The following is a 22,638-nucleotide window of genomic DNA, read 5'->3' as shown; positions in this document are numbered from 1 at the left end:
CCAAGAGTTTACGACGGAGAAGAGCGCTGCAGAAAACAGCGCTCTGGCAGAGGATGGGCCTTCAGACAGGGTGGCCAGGGAGAACCGCTTAGAAGACGCCACCTAGGAGGGAGCATCTGAGCTAAGACGGGACGCGTCTTATTCAGCCCCCTCAACCACGAGGTGAGTCAGTCCTGTGCTAGGCGGAGGGATGGCCCCAGACACGCCATGTCAATCCCGGGGACCTGTGACTGTTAGCTTAGGTGGTAGAAGGGACTGCAGGCGGGACTAACGTCATGGGCCCTGAGATGGGGAGATTATCCTTCATTATCTGGGTGGGCCCAAAATAACCCCAAGTGTCCTCAGAAGATCGAAGCAGAGGAGGATGTGAAGATGGAAGCAGGGGAAGGCAACGCGCTGAAGGAAACAACTGCAGCGCTGCAGCCACCAGCCGAGGAAGGCCAGCAGCTGACAGAGCCCGGGACAGGAGGCACAGGTTCTCTTGCGGGGTCTCTAAGGGGACCAGCCCTGCCTACACTTTGATTTCAGCCTGGAAGATTCATTTCAGATTTCTGACCTCCTAACTATAGGAGGATAAATCTGTATTAAGTCACCAACTCTGGTGGTGATTTATTGAGGAGCAGCAAGAAACGAGCATAGGTACCGTCTGCACCCTCTCCCCACCCCCTCTTTTCCCAGACGGAGCAGCTGAGGCTCTGAGGACCTTCCCAGTTAAGTGACAGCTGGTCAGGGCCAGGGCGCAATTCCAACCAGGGCAGTCTGGCTCCAAAGCCTCTTCCTATCAACTCCCCTGGTGCACGGCCTTCGAACTACGACTTCAGTTTACCACAGTCGTGCCCCCTCCGTGGTCCTAAGGCCACACTAACTATCAGACACGGGCACAGGATCAAGGAACAAATGTAACACTTGCCTGTTAACTCAAGGATACCACGGAGTGGGAAAGACTGAGGGCAAGAGAAGGGGCAACAGAGGGTGAGACGGTTGGATGGCATCACTGACTCAGTGGACATGGGTCTGAGCAAACTCCAGGAGAGAGTGAAGGACAGGGAAGCCTGGCCTGCTGCGTCCATGGGGTCGCAAAGAGTCGGACACGACTGAGCGACTGAACAACAACAATGGAGTTTCCAGTGGCAAAGAGAAAACTCCACCTGAAGGGCTTCCACACGCTGCTGCTGCTGCTGCTGCTAAGTCGCTTCAGTCGTGTCCGACTCCGTGCGACCCCACAGACGGCAGCCCACCAGGCTCCCCCGTCCCTGGGATTCTCCAGGCAAGAACACTGGAGTGGGTTGCTGACAAGATGCAAAGCGACATTCTGAGTGCAACTCAGACTAGTAATTTAAAGGACAGTTTAGAGGAAACTTAAAGCTCAGAGCCCTACTCCTCTCAAATCTGAGGTTTCTCCAAGTCCCACGTGACCGCTTGCTGACTACACCGCCCTCAGAAGGGTCAGCTATGCTCCATGCATCGCAGCCCAAGACAAGCCAGCCAGGCCTGTGCCCATCAACCCCTGGGAAAGGCCCAAGAAGTGTCTTCCCTGCTGATCCAACAGTGCTCAGAGACTATAAAATACTCTAAAAATCTCAATCGTCCATTGGGAATTAGATTGATGTGGGAAAAAAAAAAAGCAGTTTCCTCTGGCTGTCAATATTTTTATATCAACACATTAAATTGTTCAGGGAAGTGCAGGAGCATTTGAAAGCTCCCAAGGGCCACCTCCCTACATCTTCCTTGGAAGCGGCCTTGATTCAGCTGCTTGCCTGGAACACACTTTTCTGGTTCAGGTTATTCAACAGGCTACTCAGCTGCAGACACGATCACCAGAGCCCACAGTCAGTCACAGACCAGGTTCAGAAGACGGACGGTCCCCTCTGAACAATCCCGGCCACAGCGTCTTCAGGGTCAGACTGGGCAAGTCTCCTGAGAGCCGACTGTGGACATGCCAGAGAGAAGCTGCACAGCTCTATCACAAGCGTGTGCCCGCGAGTGAAGCGTACACCGTCCCCTGGCTCAGAGGAAGGCCAGGGAGGGTAGGCAGGCAGGGCGCGGAGTCTCAGGTGAAGAGGGCTTTCCAGTTAACCCTGTGTGCCTCTGCCATTTGGGGATTCTACAGGTGTTTTTTATTCATGAACTATTTTTTATAATTTGAAAAAAAAAAAAAAACAATTTTAAGCTATTTCAGATGTTATTCAAGACTGACTTTGCCAACTACAAATTTCCAAAACACACTGAACACTCCTGACAGTGACAAAGTTGTTTTATTTTTTTTAAGATTTTTATCCAGTCACAAGAGTAAAGGTCCCTGAGGTGAGACCAGAACACGAGAAGCCACTGACATTTACTGAGCTCTCACTGGACACCAACCACTGCTCCAGTAACACGCACACTTAAACACAAAATGACTGCATAGTTTTTATTTATTTTGGCTGCACCACGCAGCACACAGGATCTTAGCATATCAGGGGTTGAACCCGTGGAAGCACAGAGTCTTCTAACCACTGAACTACTGTGACTACTGCCACTGGGACCACTGCCACCCTCACTTCCTGCCACTGAACCTTCACAAGCACATGCAAGAGGGGCATTACTTTTGCAGAGAAGGAGACCAAGGGTTAGGAGAGGCAAAGTCAAGTCAGCGGCCTGAAGCCACGCAACTGACCGCGAGTGGCCGAACGAGGACACAGACAAGGGGCTCCCTGCTCAAAGCAGAGTCCCTCCCAAGCCTGACCCCTCTGACCCCAGCAGGGTCTGTGGCCTGTTCGAACGGAACAGGAACGGAAACGAACGGAAAGACCGGCCCGTTCGTTTCCCGGTCTCGAGCGCCCACCTCCCCCTGGGAGCCCCAGCGGAAAGACTGGAATTGCGCCCCGAGTTCTGCCCTCTCAGACTGACGGGGAGAGGCGTCACTTCCACACCTGGAAAAAGAAGCAAACCTCCCTTGAGAAGCACTGTGCACCAGAATCCAGTTTATACTAAGGTATCTGAGGCAAGAGAGTTAAACTGCTCAGATGAATTAACTGTCACCACGACAACAGTAGGAGACAATCCATGCACCGAATAAAAACTGTCCAAATTAAATGACCCACTGCCATTTCCCTCTCTCCTCGCTTCCCCCTTTGTCTTCCCCAAACACCTCAAAGAAAAACCTGATACATAACGTGCTGCCTCTCTAAAATCCAAGATTAATAAGCATTAGACATTTTATACTCGTAGCTCAGTCGGTAAAGAATCTGCCTTCAATGCAGCAGCCCTGGGTTCGATTCCTGGGTCAGGAAGATCCCCTAGAGAAGGAAATGGCAACCTACTCCAGTATTCTTGCCTGGAGGATCCCATGGACAGAGGAGCCTGGCAGGACACAGTTCGTGGGGTTGCAAGAGCCGGACGTGATTTAGCAACTAAACCACCACCACAGACATTTTATAAGATAATCTTCTGCTAAGACTGAGACAGTCAATTCTTGGGTAGGTTGATAAGAAGTCCCCAAGGAGAAGAAAGGGGTCAGGAACCCTTGAGAAGGAGAAAGGGGTCCAGGTCTCTCAAGGAGGAGAAAAGGACAAACTTTTTCTACATTGCTTTGTCTTGGTCAATATAACAATGTATCTTCTTGAGGACATGTTTCTCCTTAACAAGAACCTTATGACTAATCTTGTTATCTTAAAATGTATATTGTGGAAGTGGGTCTGGTTCGGTTCAGTTCAGTCGCTTAGTAATGTCTGACTCTTTGCGACCCCATGGACTGCAGCACGCTAGGCTTCCCTGTCTGTCACCAACTCCCGGAGCTTGCTCAAACTCATGTCCATCAAGTCGGTGATACTATCCAACCATCTCATCCTCTGTCGTCCCATTCTCCTCTTGACTTCAATCGTTCCCAGCATCAGGGTCTTTTCCAGTGAGTCAGTTCTTTGCATCACGTGGCCAAAATACTGGAGCTTCAGCTTTAGCATCAGTACTTCCAATGAATATTCACAGTTGATTTCCTTTAGGATTGACTGGTTTGATCTCGTTGCCATACAAGGGACTTTCCAGCATCTTTTCCAACACCACAGTTCAAAAGCATCAATTTTTTGGCACTCAGCTTTCTTTATGGTCCAACTCTCACATCCATACACAACTACTGGAAAAACCACAGCTTTGGATGGACCTTTGTTGGCAAAGTAATGATTCTGCTTCTTAATATGCTGTCTAGGTTAATCATAGCTTTTTTTCTAAGGAGCAAGCATCTTTGAATTTCATGGCTGCAGTCACCATCTACAGTGATTTTGGAGCCCAGGAAATAAAGTCTGTCGCTGTTTTCATTGTTTACCCATCTCTTTGCCATGAAGTGATGGGAACGGATGCCATGATCTTAGTTTTTTGAATATTGAGTTTTAAGCCAGCTTTTTCACTCTTCTCTTTCACTTTCATCAAGAGGCTCTTTAGTTCCTCTTCACTTTCTCCATCTGCATATGGTATCTGCATATCTGGGGATATTGATATTTCTCTCAGCAATCTTGATTCCAGCTTGTGCTTCCTCCAGCCCAGCATTTCTCTTGATGTACTCTGCATAGAAGTTACATAAGCAGTGTGTCAAGATACAGCCTTGACATACTCCTTTCCTGATTTGGAACCAGTCTGTTGTTCCATGTACAATTCTAACTGTTGCTTCTTGACCTGCATACAGATTTCTCAGAACGTAGGTTAGGCGGTCTGGTATTCCCATCTCTTTAAGAATTTTCCACAGTTTGCTGTGAATCACACAGTCAAAGGCTTCATTCAGCATAGTCAATAAAGCAGATGTAGATGTTTTTCTGGAACTCTCTTGCTTTTTTGATGATCCAACGGATGTTGGCAATTTGATCTCTGGTTCCTCTGCCTTTTCTAAATCCAGCTTGAACATCTGGAAGTTCCCAGTTCACGTATTGCTAAAGCCTAGCTTGGAGAATTTTGAGCATTACTTTACTAGCGTGTGAGATAAGTGCAATTCTGCAGTAGGTGGCATTGCCTTTCTTTGGGATTGGAATGAAAACTGACCTTTTCCAGTCCTGTGGTCACTGCTGAGTTTTCCAAATTTGCTGGCATATTGAGTGCAGCACTTTCACAGCATCATCTTTTCGGATTTGAAATAGCTCGGCTGGAATTCTATCACCTCCACTAGCTTTGTTCATAGTGATGCTTCCTAAGGCCCACTTGACTTTGGACTCCAGAATGTCTGGTTCCTAGGTGAGTGATCACACCAACATGGTTACCTGGGTCATTAAGATCTTTTCTGTATAGTTCTTCTGTGTATTCTTGCCACTCCTCTTAATATCTTCTGCTTCTGTTAGGTCCATACTGTTTCTGACCTTGACTGTGCCCATCTTTGCATGAAATGTTCCTTTGGTATCTCTAATTTTCTTGAAGAGATCTCTAATCTTTCCCATTCTATTGTTTTCCTCTATCTCTTTGCATTGATCACTTAGGAAGGCTCTCTTATCTCTCCTTGCTATTTTTTTGAATTCTGCATTCAGATGGGTATCCTGCCTTTTCTATATTGCCTTTAGCTTCTTTTGTTTTCCCAGCTGTTTGCAAGTCTTCCTCAGACCACCATTTTGCCTTTTTGCATTTCTTTTTCTTGGGGATGGTCTTGATCACTGCCTCTTGTACAACGTCATGAACCTCCGTCTATAGTTCTTCAGGCACTCTGTCTATCAGATGTAATCCCTTGAATCTATTTGTGACTTCCACTGTAAAATCATAAGGGATTTGATTTAGGACATACCTGAATGGTCTAGTGGTTTTCCCTACTTTAAGTCTGAATTTGACAATAAGGAGTTCATGATCTGAGCCACAGTCAGCTCCCAGTCTTTCTTTAAATATTTGGAAGAGCTCATCAATGAAACCCCCTCTAGGCTTGGAGATTTCTTTTTTGGAAGGTTTTGAACTACAATTTCCATTTCATTAATAATTACAGCACAATTTGGGTTATCTATTGCATCCTGAATGAGCTCTGGTGATGTGTGACTTTCAAGGAAGTGGATCATTTCATCTAAGTTATCAAACTTATGTTTGGAGAGTTATTTATAACATTCTCTTATCCTTTTAATTTCTGCAGCGTCTGCAGTAGTATCTCGTCTTTTAACTTCTCTTACTGATAATTTGGTCCTCCTTTCTTATGTCAGTTTTGTTCGCGTTTGATTTTGTTGATCATTTCAGAGAACCAGCTTGTGGTTTCTCTGACTATTAATTTTTGTTTTCAATTTCAGTGTCTTCTGTTCTCATGTGTGTTACTTTCTTCGTTTTGCTTGTTTGGGGTTTATTTGCTCCTTTTACAGTTTCTTAAGGTAGAAAATTAGAGAACTTTTCTCTTTTCTAATCAGACTGGCTTAATGCTATAAATTCCCTTCTTGGGGAATTTCCCAGAAGTCCAGTGGTTAAGACGCTGTGCTTTCACTGCCGAGGGCCCAAGTTTGATCCCTGGTTGGGGAACTAAGATCCCATAAGCCACACAGTGAGGCCAAAAACATAAAAATGTCCTTCTAAGCACTGCATCCCACAAATTTTCATAGACTGTATTTTTGTTCAGTTCAAAATATTCTCTCATTTTCCTTGTGACTCTCTTCTTGTCCCAAAACTTATCTAGAAGCATATGCTCAGTCGTGATCAACTCTTTTGTGACTCCATGGACTGTAGCCCACCAAGCTCTTCTGTCCACGGGAGTCTCCACGCAACAATAATGGATTAGATTAGCATTTCCTTCTCCGGGGGTTTAGAAACATGTTATGTGTTTAATTTCCAAGTGTGGAGAGATGTTCTTCTTATCTTTCTGACCCTGTAACTCCACTGAGGTGCAGGAAGATATTTTGTATAAACTGAATCCTTTCAGGTTATGGTCTATCTTGGTGACCATCCGTGTGAGCTTGCAAAGGTGTGTCGTGCTCTGCTGGGGTGTGGAGTCTCCTCCAACAGCAGCCCAGCAGCCTGGCTCGGTGACGGGAGGCCAGAGTGGGGCTGGTTCCCTCTCAGTAGTCCCATCAGTTACTCAGAGGGGCACTGGCGTTTCGTTCGTAACTGTGGATGCGCCGACCTGTTTCAGTCTGCCAGGTTCTGTGCCGTGCATTTTGCAGCTCTGCTGTTAGAACGCACTCAACGTGATTATGTCTTCATTGGTAACATCCCACCTTGTCCCTGGTGACTTTCTTTGCTCTGAAGTCTACTTTTCCTGATGTTACTCCATCTGCATTTTGACTAGTGTCTTCACCGCAGTGTTCTTTTTGCACCCTTTAATTGTAACTACACGTTTTGTATTTGGAGTGAATGTCTTTTAAACGGTATATAGCTGGATCATTGTTTCTGAACCCACTCTGACAATGTCACACACGATTGGTATGCTCAGACCGTTTACATTAAGGTAAATTATTGACACGTTTCAATTTGGGCCGTCCATCTTATGTGTTCTATTTTTCCTTCCTACATTTCCTCTTGCCTGTCTTGATTTCACTTCCTGGAACTTTTTTTTTTAGAATTCCATTTTAAAATATTTCATTTTTCGCTCTCTTTGTGAAGTTTAGTGGTTGATCTGAAATTTACAATATATATCTCTCACGATCTTATTAGAATCAATATTTTAGCGCTTCAAGTGGAATGTAGAAACATTACCATCATACCCTCTCCCCCTTCATGGTCTAGCTGTAATACATACTACATCGACATATGCTGAAAACCCCACAGAAAAACATACTTTTTGCTTTCAACAAAACATATTTCAAAGACCTCATTGAGAGAACAATGGTCTGTTGTGCTCATCTGGACTTTTACCATTTCTGTTCCTCTTCCTTCCTAATGTTTCAGGTCTCTTCTAGTATAATGTCCCTATTGTCTGGAAAACTTCCTTCAGTAATTTTTTTTAGATCTGCTGGCAACAAATTCCCTCAGTTTTCCTTTATCCAAAAAGATCTTTATTTTACTTCCACTGCTGAAGGGTATTTTTGCTGGATATAGAATTTGGGGTTGATAGTTCTTTTCTTGAGTTAAGTAAGACTTGCATTATTCAATAAAGCCAGAAGTCATGTCAAGTAGGTCCAGACGGACAGGTCACCGTGGAAAGTTCTGACAAAACATGGTCCAGTGGAGCAGGGAATGGCAAACCACACCAGGATTCTTGCCGTGAGAACCCCGTGAACAGTATGAAAAGGCAAAAAGATATGACACTGGAAAATAAGCAACCCCCCAGGTCAGAAGGTGTCTTCTGGGGATGAATGCTACTGGGGAAGAACGGAGGGCCATTACTGATAGCTCCAGAAAGAATGAGGCAGCTGGGCCAGTATGGAATCAACGCTCAGTCGTGGATGTGTCTGGCGGTCAAAGTAAAATCCGATGCTGTAAAGAACAATTCTGCATAGGAACCTGGAATGATAGGTTCATGAATCAAGGTAAATTGGATGTCAAGCAGGAGATGGCAAGAATGAACACTGACATGATAATTTAGGAATCAGTGAACTAAAATGGGCAGGAATGGGTGAATTTAACTCACATGACCATTATATCTACATGGGCAAGAATCCCTTAGAAGAAATGAAGCAGCATCATAGTCAACAAAAGAGTCCGAAACGCAGAACTTGGGTGCTATCTTAAAAATGACAGAATGATCTCGATATGTTTCCAATGAAAACCATTCAACGTCACAGTAATCCAAGTCTATGCCCTGTCCACAAATGCTGAAGAAGCTGAAGTTGACCAGTTCTATGAAGACCTACAAGACCTACAACACCAAAAACAGATGTTCTTTTCATTAAAGGGGACTAGAATGCAAGAAATACCTGGAGTAACAAGCAAATTTGGCCTTGGAGTATAAAATGAAGCAGGGCAAAGGCTAATGGAGTCTTGTCAAGAGACCACACTGGTCATAGCAAACATGCTTTGCCAACAACACAAGAGAAGACTCTACACATGGACATCACCAGATGGTCAATACCAAAATCAGATTATTATATTCTTTGCAGTTGAAGATGGAGATCTATATAAGTCAGCAAAAACAAGACACGGAGCTGACTGTGGCTCAGATCATTAGCTCCTTGTTGCAAAATCCAGGCTTAAATTTAAGAAAGTAGGGAAACCACTAGGCAATCCAGATATGATCTAAATCAAATCTCTTATGATTATACAGTGGAAGTGACAAATACATTCAAGGGATTAGATCTGGTAGACAGAGTGCCCGAAGAACTAAGAATGGAGGTTCATAACGCTGTACAGGAGGCAGTGACCAAAATCATCGCAAAGAAAAAGAAATGCAAGAAGGCAAAGTGGTTGTCTGAGGAGGCCTTACAAAGAGCTAAGGAAAGAAGAAAAGTAAAAAGCAAGGGAGAAAGGGAAAGATACACCCAACTGAATGCAAAGTTCCAGAGAATAGCAAGGAGAGATAAGAAGGCCTTCTTAAATGAACAATGCAAAGAAGTAGAGGAAAACAATAGAATAGGAAAGAATAGAAATCTCTTCAAGGAAATCAAAGATATCAAGGGAAAATTTCAAGCTAGGATGGGCACAATAAACGACAGAAATGGTAAGGACCTAACAGAGGTAGAAGAGATTAATATGAGGAGGTGGCAAGAATACACAGAACTGTACAAAAACGGTCTTAATCACCAGGATAACAATGATGGTGTGGTCACTCACCTAGAGTCAGACATCCTAGCGTGAAGTCACGTGGGCCTTAGGAAGCATCACTACGAACAAAGCTAGTGGAGGTGATGGAATTCCAGGTGAGCTATTTCAAGTCCTAAAAGATGATGCTGTGAAAGTGCTGCACTCAATATGCTGGCAAATTTGGAAAACTCAGCAGTGGCCGGCCACAGGACTGAAAAAGGTCAGTTTTCATTTCAATCCCAAAGAAAGGCAATGCCAAAGAATGCTCAAACTACCACACAACTGCACTCATCTCACACAGTAACAAAGTAATGTGCAAAATTCTCCAAGCTAGGCTTCAACAGTACTTGAACCAAGAACTTCCAGATGTTCAAGCTGGATTTAGAAAGGGCAGAAGAACAGAGTCAAATTGCCAACATCCACTGGATCACAGAGAAAGGAGGGGAATTCCAGAAAAACATCTACTTCTGCTTCACTGACTACTTTAAAGCCTTTGACTGTGTGGATCACAACAAACTGTGGAAAATTTTTAAAGAGATGGGAACACCAGACCACCTTACCTACCTCCTGAGAAACCTGTATGTGGTTCAAGAAGCAACAGTTAGAACCAGACATGGAACAACAGACTGGTTCAAAATTGGGAAAGGAGAACAACAAGGCTGTATATTGTCACCCTGCTTATTTAACTTGTATACAGAGTACATCATGAGAAATGCCAGGACTGATGACGCACAAGCTGGAATTAAGATTGCTAGGAGAAATATCAAAAACCTCAGATATGCAGATGATACCACTTTAATGACAGAAAGAGAAGAGTATCTACAGAGCCTGCTGATGAGGGTGAAAGAGGAAAGTGAAAAAGCTGGTTTAAAACTCAACATTCAAAAAACTAAGATCATGGCATCTGGTCCCATCACTTCATGGCAAACAGAAAGGGAAAATGTGGAGGCAGTGACAAATTTTATTTTCTTGGGCTCCAGAATCACTGTGGATGGTTACTACAGCCATTAAATTAAAAAACACACTTGCTCATTGGAAAGAAAGTTATGACGAACCTAGACATTAAAAAGAGTTAAAGTATTAAAAAGCAAAGACATCACTTTGCCAACAAAGATCCGTACAGTCAAAGCTATGGTATTTCTAGTAGTCATGCATGGATGTGAGAGTTGGACCATAAAGAAAGCTGAGTGCTGAAGAATTGATGCTTTTGGACTGTGGTGCTGGAGAAGAGTCTTGAGAGGCCATTGGACTGCAAGGAGATCCAACCAGTCTATCCTAAAGGAAATCAGTCCTGAATATTCATTGGAAGGACTGATGCTAAAGCTGAAGCTCCAATACTTTGACCACCTGATGCAAAGAGCCAACTCTTGGGGAAAGACCCAGATGTGGGGAAAGATGAAGACGAGCGGGGAAAGGAGAAGAGGCAGTCAGAGGATGAGATGGTAAGATAGCATCACTGACTCAATGGACATGAGTTTGAGCAAACTTCGGGAGATGGTGAAGGACAGGGGAGCCTGACGTGCTGCAGGCCATGGGGTCACAAAGAGGCAGATGCGACTCAGGGACTGAACAACAACGAAAAGTTTTTTCCTTTCAGTGCTTTAAAAGATGCTGTTTCACTTCCTGCTGGCCTCCTCAGTTTCTAATGGGAAAAGCAAGTCATCCAAACTGCCCCTCCCCAGTAAGTGATATACTTTCTCTGGCTGCTTCTAAGATTTTTTTCTTTGTCTACATTTTCAGCAGCATGGTTATGACATGTCTGGGCACTGACTTTGTGAGTTCATCCTGTCTGGAGCTCACTGAGCCTCCTGGTCCCCCGAATCTGTAGGTTTATATCTTTCGCAAGATTTGCGACACAATCAGCCCTTATTTATACTACCCTGTGTCAAGCTGGGGATACCAGAGGACGCAGAGAGTGGTGACTGTGGCCCGTTCAGCGGAGCTTCCAGTCTTCCTCTCCAAACCACCTGCTACTCCTTCCTTTCCAGAACCCCACGCTGCTGCCCCAGGCACTGTGTTTACATCCGAGTGGTGCGGTTCCCTTCTCTGGGAGAGACACTTTAGAGTACGCTTCGTTCTTCTTTTCCGTAACTGAGACCTGATCTTTTTTGTGAACTGGTTCAAACTCATTTTCCAAATGCATAAGGGATTATAAGAATGAAGAAAGGTTTCCTTTTTAAATGAAATTAAATTGTTTTAGGATATACTTGTAGGCCAGCCACCAGTTACCTGCAGTGAGCGAGCACTCTTTTCCTTTCTGCAGTTTATGATCATTCGTGATTTCCTGAGAACCCAGAGGTGAGAATGAATGTCACTTTTAAGTTGTCCTGGTTTTGCCTTCTTCTGGGATTCTCTCTTTAACATCTAAGAGCTGACTTGAAATTCCAGAAGGCCACTGAAGACATCCCAGGTTATACGAACCCAAACACATGTACTCGTGCTCCCCTGACAGAATTCTGTCCAGGACGGTGAAGCCTGCAAGCTTGCCCCCGCTGCTGCTATCCTCGCCACAAGCAGTGGCTGCCTCAGAGCCCGCCCAGGACTGAAACCTGCTGCTCAGCCTCACTTCCTGACAACACTGCCAGTCCCTCACATCTGTGCACACAGCATGAGGCCTCACAAAGTCACAGACTCTGTTCTGAAGCATCATCCCAGGTGTTCACAGTCCGGAGTCCCTCTGACATGTACTCAAATTACAAAGACTCGCTATCACTTTTCAAATGGTCTTTTCTTTAAAAAAAAAAAGAAAAGAAAAGCACATGGAAAAATATTGAAAGGAAAAACACCAAAATGCAAACAGTGATCATGTGGGGGGCAGTAAGATTCCAAGTGTTATTTTATTTCCTAATATTCTTATACATCGTCTACACATCACTATAACCAAGTCAAAGTGTTAGTCGCTAAAGTGAAAGTGAAGTCGCTTAGACGTGTCCAACTCTTTGGGACCCCATGGACTGTAGCCTACCAGGTTCCTCTGTCCATAGGATTTTCCAGGCAAGAATACTGTGGTGGGTTGCCATTTCCTCCTCCAGGAGATCTTCCCGATCCAGGGATTGAACCCGGGTCTCCCACATTGTAAGCAGATGCTTTACCATCTGAGCCACCAGGGAAGTCACAAGTCATGTCCAGCTCTTTGTGACCCCATGGACTGTAGCCCACCAGGCTCCTCTATCCATGGAATTTTCTAGGCAAGAATATTGGAGAGGGTGCCATGCCCTTCTTCAGAGGATCTTCCCAATTCAGAGACTGACCCGGATCTCCCACATTGCAGGCAGATTCTTTACCATCTGAGCCACCAAGGGAGCCCATAACCAAGTGAGTGTGACTAACTTATCTAAAGGAATCCACTCCCCATTTCCCAAAAACATAAGCAACTGGGAGACCACTCAGCCACAACCACCTCTGCCGCCTACGCCAGGAACACCTCTTTAGTAAGACTTTGTCTATGAGACTTCATTGGAGCAGAGGTTCAGAATTTTCCAGCAAGTCACTACTTCTCAAACCTGACTGCACATCGGATTTGCCTCACCCACAGCGCACAAACACAAACAAAACACCTGTCAGGCTGGGAGGCAGCGTCAGGAAGAGAAGCCCAGCAGGTCTAAAGCTGACCAGAAAGGCTGTCATCCACCGAAACGGGGGAAGCTGCAAAGGGAATAGGTCTGACAGATCAGAAAAAAAGAAAATCAGAGTTTAGCTTTGGTGCTTGTTCATCAGAGAAGGCCTACCAGACGTCCAGAGGGAGCTGTCGGGTACGCAGAGGGAGGCCCATGTATGAGGCAGAGCTGGGATCCAAACCCAGCAAGTCTGACTCCAAAGTCCATGTTTTTAAATCACCACAGGATGCCACTTCTACAAAATATTTCCAAAGAGAAAGGGGAAAGGAATTAAAAGTCTACTAAATATCTTAATTATGCTTTAGCCCTAACTAGAGCTACTGCCACCATCTGGGATCACCAGTCTGGACACTCAGGCCCCAGGGACGGGCCCTCTGAAGCCGGGAGGGGAGGCAGGGAGAACCGACGCCTTGGACAGCAGCCAGCTCCAGCCTGCACCCAGGAGCTTCCTCCCAGCTTGCGGGAGGGCCCAGGGTGAGGGATGGGCGGCCCAGACACAAAGCTGGAGCAAACAGGATGGAGGCAGGGCTGTATGAGGCATGCAGGTACCATTACATCCTGTATTATTGATGCTCAGAGCCAGATGGTCCTCTTCTCTGCAGTATCATGTTACTACAGAATTAGCTGACCTAGTCACTTCAGTTCACAGAAACCCTCTAAGAACATAATCCACGTTCGCCTTTAAAAAAGGGGGGTACGACAAAGATAACAGAAATTCAAGCATGATGCAAGTGGCATTAAGAGCCATGGGAAAATCTACGCAGCATAATGTATATAAAAAGTATAACTTTTTAGAAGAGCGTAGATTTCTTTAAAAATTCTGTAACAGCTTAGCTACTGAGTTTCCTAAGAAACCGCAGAGCTAAGCTCTGCATGTGAATACACATTTTAATTGTGTGTTATTTTAACAATCTACACAATAAGTGATCCAAATTCAAAATGTAACAGTCTCTAAAAATGAATTTCAACACTGATTTATTTTGCAAGTCTCCTGGGTCCCAACAACTGCTGTAAGGAGCATTAGACACCATTTGAAACACCATGAATTTGCCGAAACATAAACAATGAAATCTGTACAAAGCCAGTCTGCGGTCTGAGCCAGAGCCCTACACAGTGCACCCCCGAACCTAACATGTCTACACATGGAGGGGCCACAAGACTTAGCAGTCCCACGACTTCCACGGGCACTGGGCCAGACCCCCTTCTTTCACCCGGACAAGTCCAAGAGCCGCACACTTGCCAGGGGGCCTCATCATTCCCTGCATGCGTAAAGCCCTTGGTGGGGGGCTCCCCACAGCCTCTAGGTTAGGGGCGGGCTCCAAGCCCATCACGTCCCACCAAGAGGACCACCCGCCCCTGTTCCCCGGGCTCCCACTGCATGAAGCCCAGAGCTCGGGCCGCCTGGCACCTGCCCCCCTCCACTTCCTGCAGAGGAAGAGCCACGGCGAAGGCCCTGGCACCCACAGGCCTGGGGCTGAACTCCAGTTCCTCTGCTTTCCAGCTGCACACTCATTCGGTCTGCTCTCAGGGCTCTTTTGGTAAAATGAAGACGGTAACTAATTTCTTCACGAGGTTGTGGCGAGTTTTAAATGAACTAGAAACCCAAATGATGACTCATTTAACCCCAGTGTGTGTTCCCCATGGCAGCCCTGCCTCCCTCTCGGTGACCCTGCCCTGGAATCATTTGTGCACCAGAGGGGTGCTCTGGAGCCTGAGGGCAGCGCCATTTCTCTAACTCCAGGGCCACGCACGAGGCTGGCTCTTAGAGAAGTGTCTACTGAACAAGTGTCAGTGGATAAAAAACCGAGGTTTGGGCAGGGTAGGGGGGCCGGCTACTGGCAGTGTCATGGCACTGGGCAAACGCCCCACTGTCAGGACAGCTGGGGCTTGGGGCCAACCAGAAGATGTAGGTGGTCACAGTCGGGGTAGCTGAGGCCACAAACACCCCCCGGCCTTGCTGAGTCTGTGCTTGAGCCCTCTCCCTGGAAGGATGAGCTCCTGCCTCCAGGGCTGGCACCCTCCCCGCCACAGTGGGCAAAGGAGCCCACAGTAGTGAGACACCACAGGCTTGGTCTGACCCGGAACCCGACCCTCTCCCCCAGGACAGGTGGGCAGCCTCCGCCAGCGAGGGGAAGGGGGTCACACAGCAGCCTGGGTAACGAAGGCCCCAGCTGCCCTGCTCCCAGGCGGCACAGGAATGGGTAAGTCCCAAGAAGGGAGAATTCCTTAATAGCAGACACAATAAAAAGTGTGATCACATTTGTAACTCTTATTGGAAAAAAACTGATTAAATTTAATCAAGTTCTAAACAGCCTGGGTGTTCACTGGAAGGACTAATGCTGAAGCTGAAATTTCAATACTTTGGCTACCTCATGCGAAGAGTTGGCTCACTGGAAAAGACCCTGATGCTGGGAGGGATTGGGGGCAGGAGGAGAAGGGGACGACAGAGGATGAGATGGCTGGATGGCATCACTGACTCGATGGACACGGGTTTGGGTGGACCCCGGGAGTTGGTGATGGACAGGGGGGCCTGGCGTGCTGCGGTTCATGGGGTTGCAGAGAGTCGGACACGACTGAGCAACTGAACTGAACTGAACTGAAAAAGCTAAAGCCCTTGGGATCAGGAAGGGAGAATTATTTAATATCAAACACAATTAATAAAAATTTGATCACACTTGTAACTCTTATTGGGAAAAAACTGATTAAATTCAATCAAGTTCTAAAGCCCAGCCGTCTCAACTTTCCCACGTGCGCATGCATACACGCTGTAAGAAAAAAGCTGAAGTCACCCACGTTCTGAAGACAGACTTAAATAGCAGGCACTTAGCATGCAAGTTATAACAAAGCTTTCCAATTGCAAAGCCTCAATGATGGTCACTTATGCAAGGCTCATAAACGGATGCTGTACCCCGTATTTCTGTGTCTTTGTATCTTGTATACCTTTTGTAACTTCTTTGCATCTTTCTGAGCATTCTCTCCGAGTGGTACTTTTCCAAATAACTTCCATCCCAAGTCACTTTGTTTGTCAAGTCTTGCATTCTGTTTTCTAGCAAGTGAATTCCTGTAAGAAGAAAATGAAAGAGTTAGGGAATTGTTGGACACTTACAGAAACACCAGGACCGCTGAATCACTCTAGTGAAAACAAGCAGACTTTCCTTAGAGATCAATGTGCTGAATCACAGACTTTAATTCTGCAGACTTGATTCTCACGTAGACACGGAATTATGAAGCAGGTGAAAAGCTCTTGAACCACAACAAGTAAGCTTTTTGTAATTCAATGAAAATATATACAACAAGTTGTACCATTCAGAGTAAGGATATGCATTACAGCGTAACAAAGTATATCCAGAAAAAGTGAGCTTTGAAGTCGAACCAAATTGAACTGAAACCCTGGCTCAGTCACTCAGTAGCTGTGTAACTCTGATCTGTACATTAACCTCTCTGAGACTCAGTTTCCTTATGTTTAACAAGGGTCACTATATGAATTAAAGGGACAGGTACATGATCAGTACTCAAAGGATGACAGCTGCTTTTGTACTGAACCTCTAACTTAGTTTAAATTATCTATAAGGTAAATCTATATTATCTGTTTATAAAGTCTCCATGTATCATAAAAAGAAAGCCACTCACGAGACAGTCACATGATCTTCTCTCATAATAACATGTAAACAAACCCTAATAACACAAATAAGTTATAAATGGTGCTACAGATAAACTGTTCTGGAACGTACTGCATTGGCTCATTCATTGAAAATGAATGGTTTCTAGGGCTCACTGGAAAGTTTAAGATGAGCATGAAGCGTCTTGTGTGCCAGAAAGAAGGTGCTCAAAGAAATACTGCGATAGGTTTAACAAAAACAGTACCCGGCTTGAAAGGGCTCTCGCTGACTAAATCTGGAATGTAATCATCAAAATACATAATGAGAACAAGGGATTATAATCCACCCAATAAAAAAAGAAATCCATGAGCCCAAATGGATATGGATACAAATAGGAAAATGAACACATGAGTGAAGGTGGAAGGAAAATTCTTAGAATGCCCCAAGTAAGTATTCTTTCCTGAGAAATCCTATGGACAGAGGAGGCTGGCGGGCTACAGTCCACGGGGTCGCAAAAAGTCACACACAACTCAGCAGCTAAACAATGACAACAGTAAGTAGAGAAGGACTGATGGGCTTATGGATTAGTCAACGGATGCTAAACCAGTAGATGAAGCTGGATGGAGAGAAGGATTTTTACACAGTTTGAAAGTAGCTCCCACAAATGACTTGTTAATTACAAAGAAAAATTAATTAACTTCACGGTGGAGACACCTCACTAGCCAAGCGATCACAGTGGGCACCCTCAGCGTCAGGATGGACAGCGCAGGTCACCTCCTCTGATGCTGAGAACAACACACCAGGTTGCCTGTAGTTAGCAAAAAACGCATGAATATCACCTGAATATCACCGTGAGGAAACACAAACACACCAAAACAGGGGGACAGCCAAGGAAACGATAAATCTGACTCTGAAAATGTCAGGGTCCCGTGTGGACAAAAAAACACTGCCTTTGGTAAACTAAGAATGTTGCCTCCCACCAAGCCATCAGCCACTGTAGCCATCCCTAACAGTCCATCCTGAGGGGGTTCAAGATGCAGAAAACCAGCATACTGGCCCCATACAGTAATGATGTATTTCAAGGGAAGTGATTTCAATCAGCCCAGACTTCTGCATCTTCCCATACACAGAAAAGCTCTACAGTCATTAACACGAGGTGGCTGTTTTTGTGATTAGCAGTAATGTTTCGATGTTTCACTACATGGTTTTTTGTTTTTGTTTTCTTCAGCAAAAACTCCTCTATACCCAGGTTCCTTGCTTATCTCTCTGCAACAGTCCATCAGAGCTATCAGAGAGGCTGCCTTCCCAGGCTATAGTCCTCAGGAAGGCCACCTAATAAAACAGAATTCTCAGCTTTTACGTGGTGCATCTTCCTCAGCTGACAAAGACTGAAGAACTGTTCCAGCTTAAAAGGAGGCTAGAGACCTGGGCGCTTCCCAGGTGGCGCTAGTGGTAAAGAGCCACCTGCCAGTGCAGGAAACGTGAGAGACGTGGGTGCTGTCCCTGGGTTGGGAAGATCCCCTGGAGGAGGGCATGGCAACCCATGCCGGTATTCTTGCCTCGAGTATCCTATGGACAGAGGAGCCTGGTGGGCTACAGTCTATATGGTTGCAAAGAATCTGACAGGACTTGAGGTGACTCAGCACAGCACACACACAGAGACCTGACAATTAAAGGCAGGAGGAGAAGGAGGCGACAGAGGATGAGATGGCTGGGTGGCGTCACTGACTCAATGAACCTGAGTGTGAGCAAACTCCAGGAGACACTGAGGACAGGGAGGCCTGGAGTGCCGCAGTCCATGGGGTCGCAGAGAGTCAGACACAACTCAGCGACTGAACAACAGCAGCAACAGGTGGATCCTGTACCACATCCTGGACCATGGGCCAAAAACGGTATAAAGAAGACTGCCGGGACAGCTGATGCAACGTGAACATGGACGACAGAGCACAACAGCCCTAGGGTGATGTTACATTTCCTGGTCTTGCTAACTCTGCTATGGTTACGGAAGAGAGTGCCCTTCTGGTATACTTTCCATTGGATCATATAGAAAGCAAGAGAATTTGAGAAAAACATCTGCTTCATTGACTATGCTAAAGCCTTTGACTGTGGATCACAGCAAACTGTAGAAAATTCTTAAAGAGATGGGAATACCAGACCACCTTACCTGACTCCTGAGAAACCTGTATGCAGGTCAAGAAGCAATATTTACAATCTTACATGGAACAATGAACTGGTTCAAAATTAGGAATGAAATATAACAAGGCTGTATATTGTCACCCTGCTTATTTAACTTGTATGCACAGTACATCATGCAAAATGCTGGGCTGGATGAAGCACAAGCTGGAATCAAGATTGCTGAGAAAAATCTCAATAACCTCAGATATGCGGATGACACCACTCTTATGGAAGAAAGTGAAGAAGAACTAAAGAGCCTCTTGATGAACGTGAAAGGAGAATGAAAAAGCTGGCTTAAAAGTCATCATTCAAAAAAAACGAGATCATGGCATCTGGTCCCATCACTTCATGGCAAATAGATGGGGAAACAGTGGAAGCAGTGACTGACTTTATTTTCTTGGGCTCCAAAACCACTGCAGATGGTGACTGCAGCCATGAAATTAAAAAGACGCTTGCTCCTTAGAAGAAAAGCTATGACAAACCTAAACAGCATATTAAAAAGCAGAGATATTGCCGACAAAGGTCCAACAGTCAAAGCAATGGTTTTTCCAGTAGTCATGTGGATGTGCGAGTTGGATCATAAAGAAGGCTGAGGGCCGAAGAATTGATGTTTTTTAACTGTGGTGTTGGAGAAGACTCTTGAGAGTCCCTTGGACTGCAAGGAGATCCAACCAGTCCATCCTAAAGGAAATCAGTCCTGATTATTCCTTGGAAGGATTGATGTTGAAGCTGATGCTCCAATACTCTGTCCAACTGATACGAAGAACTGACTCATTGGAAAAGACCCTGATGCTGAAAAAGATTGAAGGCAGGAGGAGAAGGGGACAACAGAGGATGAGATGGTTGGATGGCATCACCGACTCGATAGACATGAGTTTGAGCAAGCTCCAGGAGATAGTGAAGGACAGGGAAGCCTGGCGTGCTGCAGTCCATGGGGTCGTAAAGAGTCGATATGATTGATCGAACAAAGGGGGATATCTCCAATTGCCTCTTCTAATGCTTCCCCAAAATTCTCATATGCTTATGTAGAATAGATGCCTTGTTCACAGAGTGAATAAAACAAAAGGAATGGAATGTAAACAGCTAGTGAATTTGGATAAAGGATATATGGAAGTTCCTTATATTTTTCTTGCAAAGTCTCTATAAATTTAAAATTATATCCCCCAAATGTTACAAAAACTTTCAAAAAAGGTTCTTTGTATTCTTCCTTGCTTTTCTCTTGTGGTTTATAATGGAACCTATTCAGAAGTTGGTATCATATCCCCAAGGCAACGTCTATTTACATTTGTAAGAAATGAAGTTTGAGGTGTCTCCAGGCCCAACCTGTTTGATGTGTTAAAACCACACCGAATCCTTTGGCACCCAGAAGGGTTCTAAGAATCTGGGCATCCAGAGTTTGGGTTCTAAGGGCTTACGTTTTGCTAAAGAGAGGAGGTGCCTCTGGGGAAGAGAACTGGGTGCCAAGGGACAAAGGTGAGGAAATCAAAGGCACCTGGACAGGAGAGGGCCAGGGACGAGAGGCCCGCCTTCCCGAGGACCCTGACCAGATCGCAGGGACGGGAGTCGCTAAGGGTGTGGAGGGCTAACAGCAGAGAACCACTCAGAGGCGACTGGGCACGGGGAAACACAGAAGAACTGTGGGCTTTGTGATCCGGGAGGCTGGGTGTCAACCGCGGTGCCGTTCACTGAAGATGACTGACAGGAAGTGAACCAAGAGCAACAGAAACCGTGGTTTCTCTGTCCACTGCTAAGGCTACACCATGTCACACAAACAGAGTGCAGATAAAGTTTATCAAAACTCAGAATGGTGGGGCACTTCCCTGGCGGTCCAGAGGTCATGACTCTGCACTTTCAGAGCAGGGGCATGGGTTCCATCCCTGGTTGGGGAACAAAGATTCCACATGCCACCTGGTAAGGCCAAAAAAACCAAAAATCAGCGTTGTATAGTTATTTTTAGCCCAAGAGCTTAAGCTATAATTACAGGCCGTGAGTTTTGAAGGGTCTGTAAACAGTATCTCTGGATGTATTATTTTTTGTGATGCTGAGGTCACCACAAGTACCCAGGAGCTCCGAGCAGAAAGGACTCCCTGCGAGCTTCAGCTGCGTGTCACCTGCAGCTCCGGCGCCGGCGCGGGGAGCAGGGAGCCCAGCCAGCAAAGGCTTCCCGCTCCCTGCTCCCCTTTCAGGTCACGGTCACGGGGAGACTGGCGTGGAGCTGGTTGCTGGGCCCAGGAGCCAGGTGGAGCCAAGGGCGCACCTCTGCCCATCACAGGACCCACTCTGGGGGCCGGGGGCAGGGCGAGCCCCCAGGCCGACCTGTGCCTTCAGCCCTGTGCTGCAGTCCTAGTGTGGGGCTCAGAGACGCCCTTGGGGACGCCCACACACGGGGCTGCTCCTGCCAGTCCAACAGGGCCCAGAGGGAAGAGGTGTCTGGATCCCTGGGGGTGTCCCCACGCAAGTTCTGTGACCATAGTGTAGCCCAAGCCTGGGTCCCAGAGGCTGAGAGCGCACGCGTGCTGCTGGAGAAGGCAGTGGTCTTTCCACCGCGTGTGTCCTCAGGGGGACAAGTACATGAGAGGAGGGGGCAGGCTGGGGCCCACCCAAGGCCAGGGGGAGCCAGCCACCTCCAAGGGTGGGGCCCACAGACGGGCATCCACACAGGCTCAAGGCAACAGAGACAATCTGGACAAATCAGAGCTCAGATGAGACAGAGGAAACATCTGAGCGGGGGAGGGTCCCCAGGGGCTCCTAGAAGAGGGGCTGGCAGTCCGGGGAGGGGTGGCCGAGCAGGACACCCAACTCGCCTCCCAAGGGAGGCCGCCAGCAGGGGTGATGAGGGCTCGAGGCAGCGAGGAGGACCGGCCGCCCCAGAGGAGGGCCCTGGGTGGGAGGGTGGAAGCTCCGCTGCAGGGAAACGAGCGCGTCCTCCACCGGCAGCACCGGGACCTCCGCTGCTGGCCTCCCTGCAGTCTCTGATTGCAGAGCAGAAACAGCACGGGAACGGAGGGGACACGCCCCTACACTGAAGGGAACGACGCCACCAGGGCTGATGGGGAACCAGGGCTGCGCCATCTCCAGCCCGCGGGCACGACGACGGGCTTCTGTAACAAGACCGTCCACAGCCTCCCAGGACTCTGGACAACAAGGCCCGCGCTGCCTATCCGCACACGCAGGCACACCAGCATGGCCCCCTGAACACACACACACACACACTCAACACACCACACACACACCCATTCACACACACACCATACAGTCAACACACCACACACACACTTAACACACCACACACACTCACACCACACACACTCAACACACCCAACACACCACATAGACACCCAACACACCACACACACACATGACACACATACGCACACACCCAACATACCCAACACACACAGTCTGACACACACACGTGGTGGGCACAACCTAACTCCTGCCGAGCCCCTCCCTCAAGGCTGGCGGGTGAGGGCTGCGGGCGTGGTGGCCGCAGGGACGCACCTGAAGACCCTAGGAGACCCTGGGGAGACAGAGGACTCGCCTGCCCTGAGGCTGGCTGCAGCGTGGGGGCCTCGGCAGCGCTGCCCCAGAAGCACCCCCAGAGGCGGGGGGTGGTGCCGCTCCACACCCCCCAGGCTGCGGGCCTCCACCGC

At 46.9% G+C, this 22,638-nt stretch overlaps 1 protein-coding gene across 6 annotated transcripts in view; it reads right to left on the bottom strand.

Annotated features, from left to right (window-relative positions):
- Positions 1 to 22,638, bottom strand: part of TBC1D14 (TBC1 domain family member 14) — a 108,721-nt gene that overhangs the window by 47,062 nt on the left and 39,021 nt on the right. For 5 of the 6 annotated variants that reach the window (XR_009494802.1, XM_005208346.5, XM_024993439.2 and 2 more), the window contains 1 exon segment: positions 16,152 to 16,272. Coding sequence is in view for 5 of the 6 variants with exons in the window: in XM_005208346.5 (XP_005208403.1) it covers positions 16,152 to 16,272 (121 nt within the window). In the remaining variant the exon portion in view is untranslated. 6 annotated transcript variants of the gene reach the window in all.

This window comes from Bos taurus, chromosome 6, assembly GCF_002263795.3.
Source record: "Bos taurus isolate L1 Dominette 01449 registration number 42190680 breed Hereford chromosome 6, ARS-UCD2.0, whole genome shotgun sequence".
NCBI classification, from domain to species: Eukaryota; Metazoa; Chordata; class Mammalia; order Artiodactyla; family Bovidae; genus Bos; species Bos taurus.
Note: the sequence above shows the minus strand (reverse complement) of the source record. Positions and strands in the feature narration are given on the sequence as shown.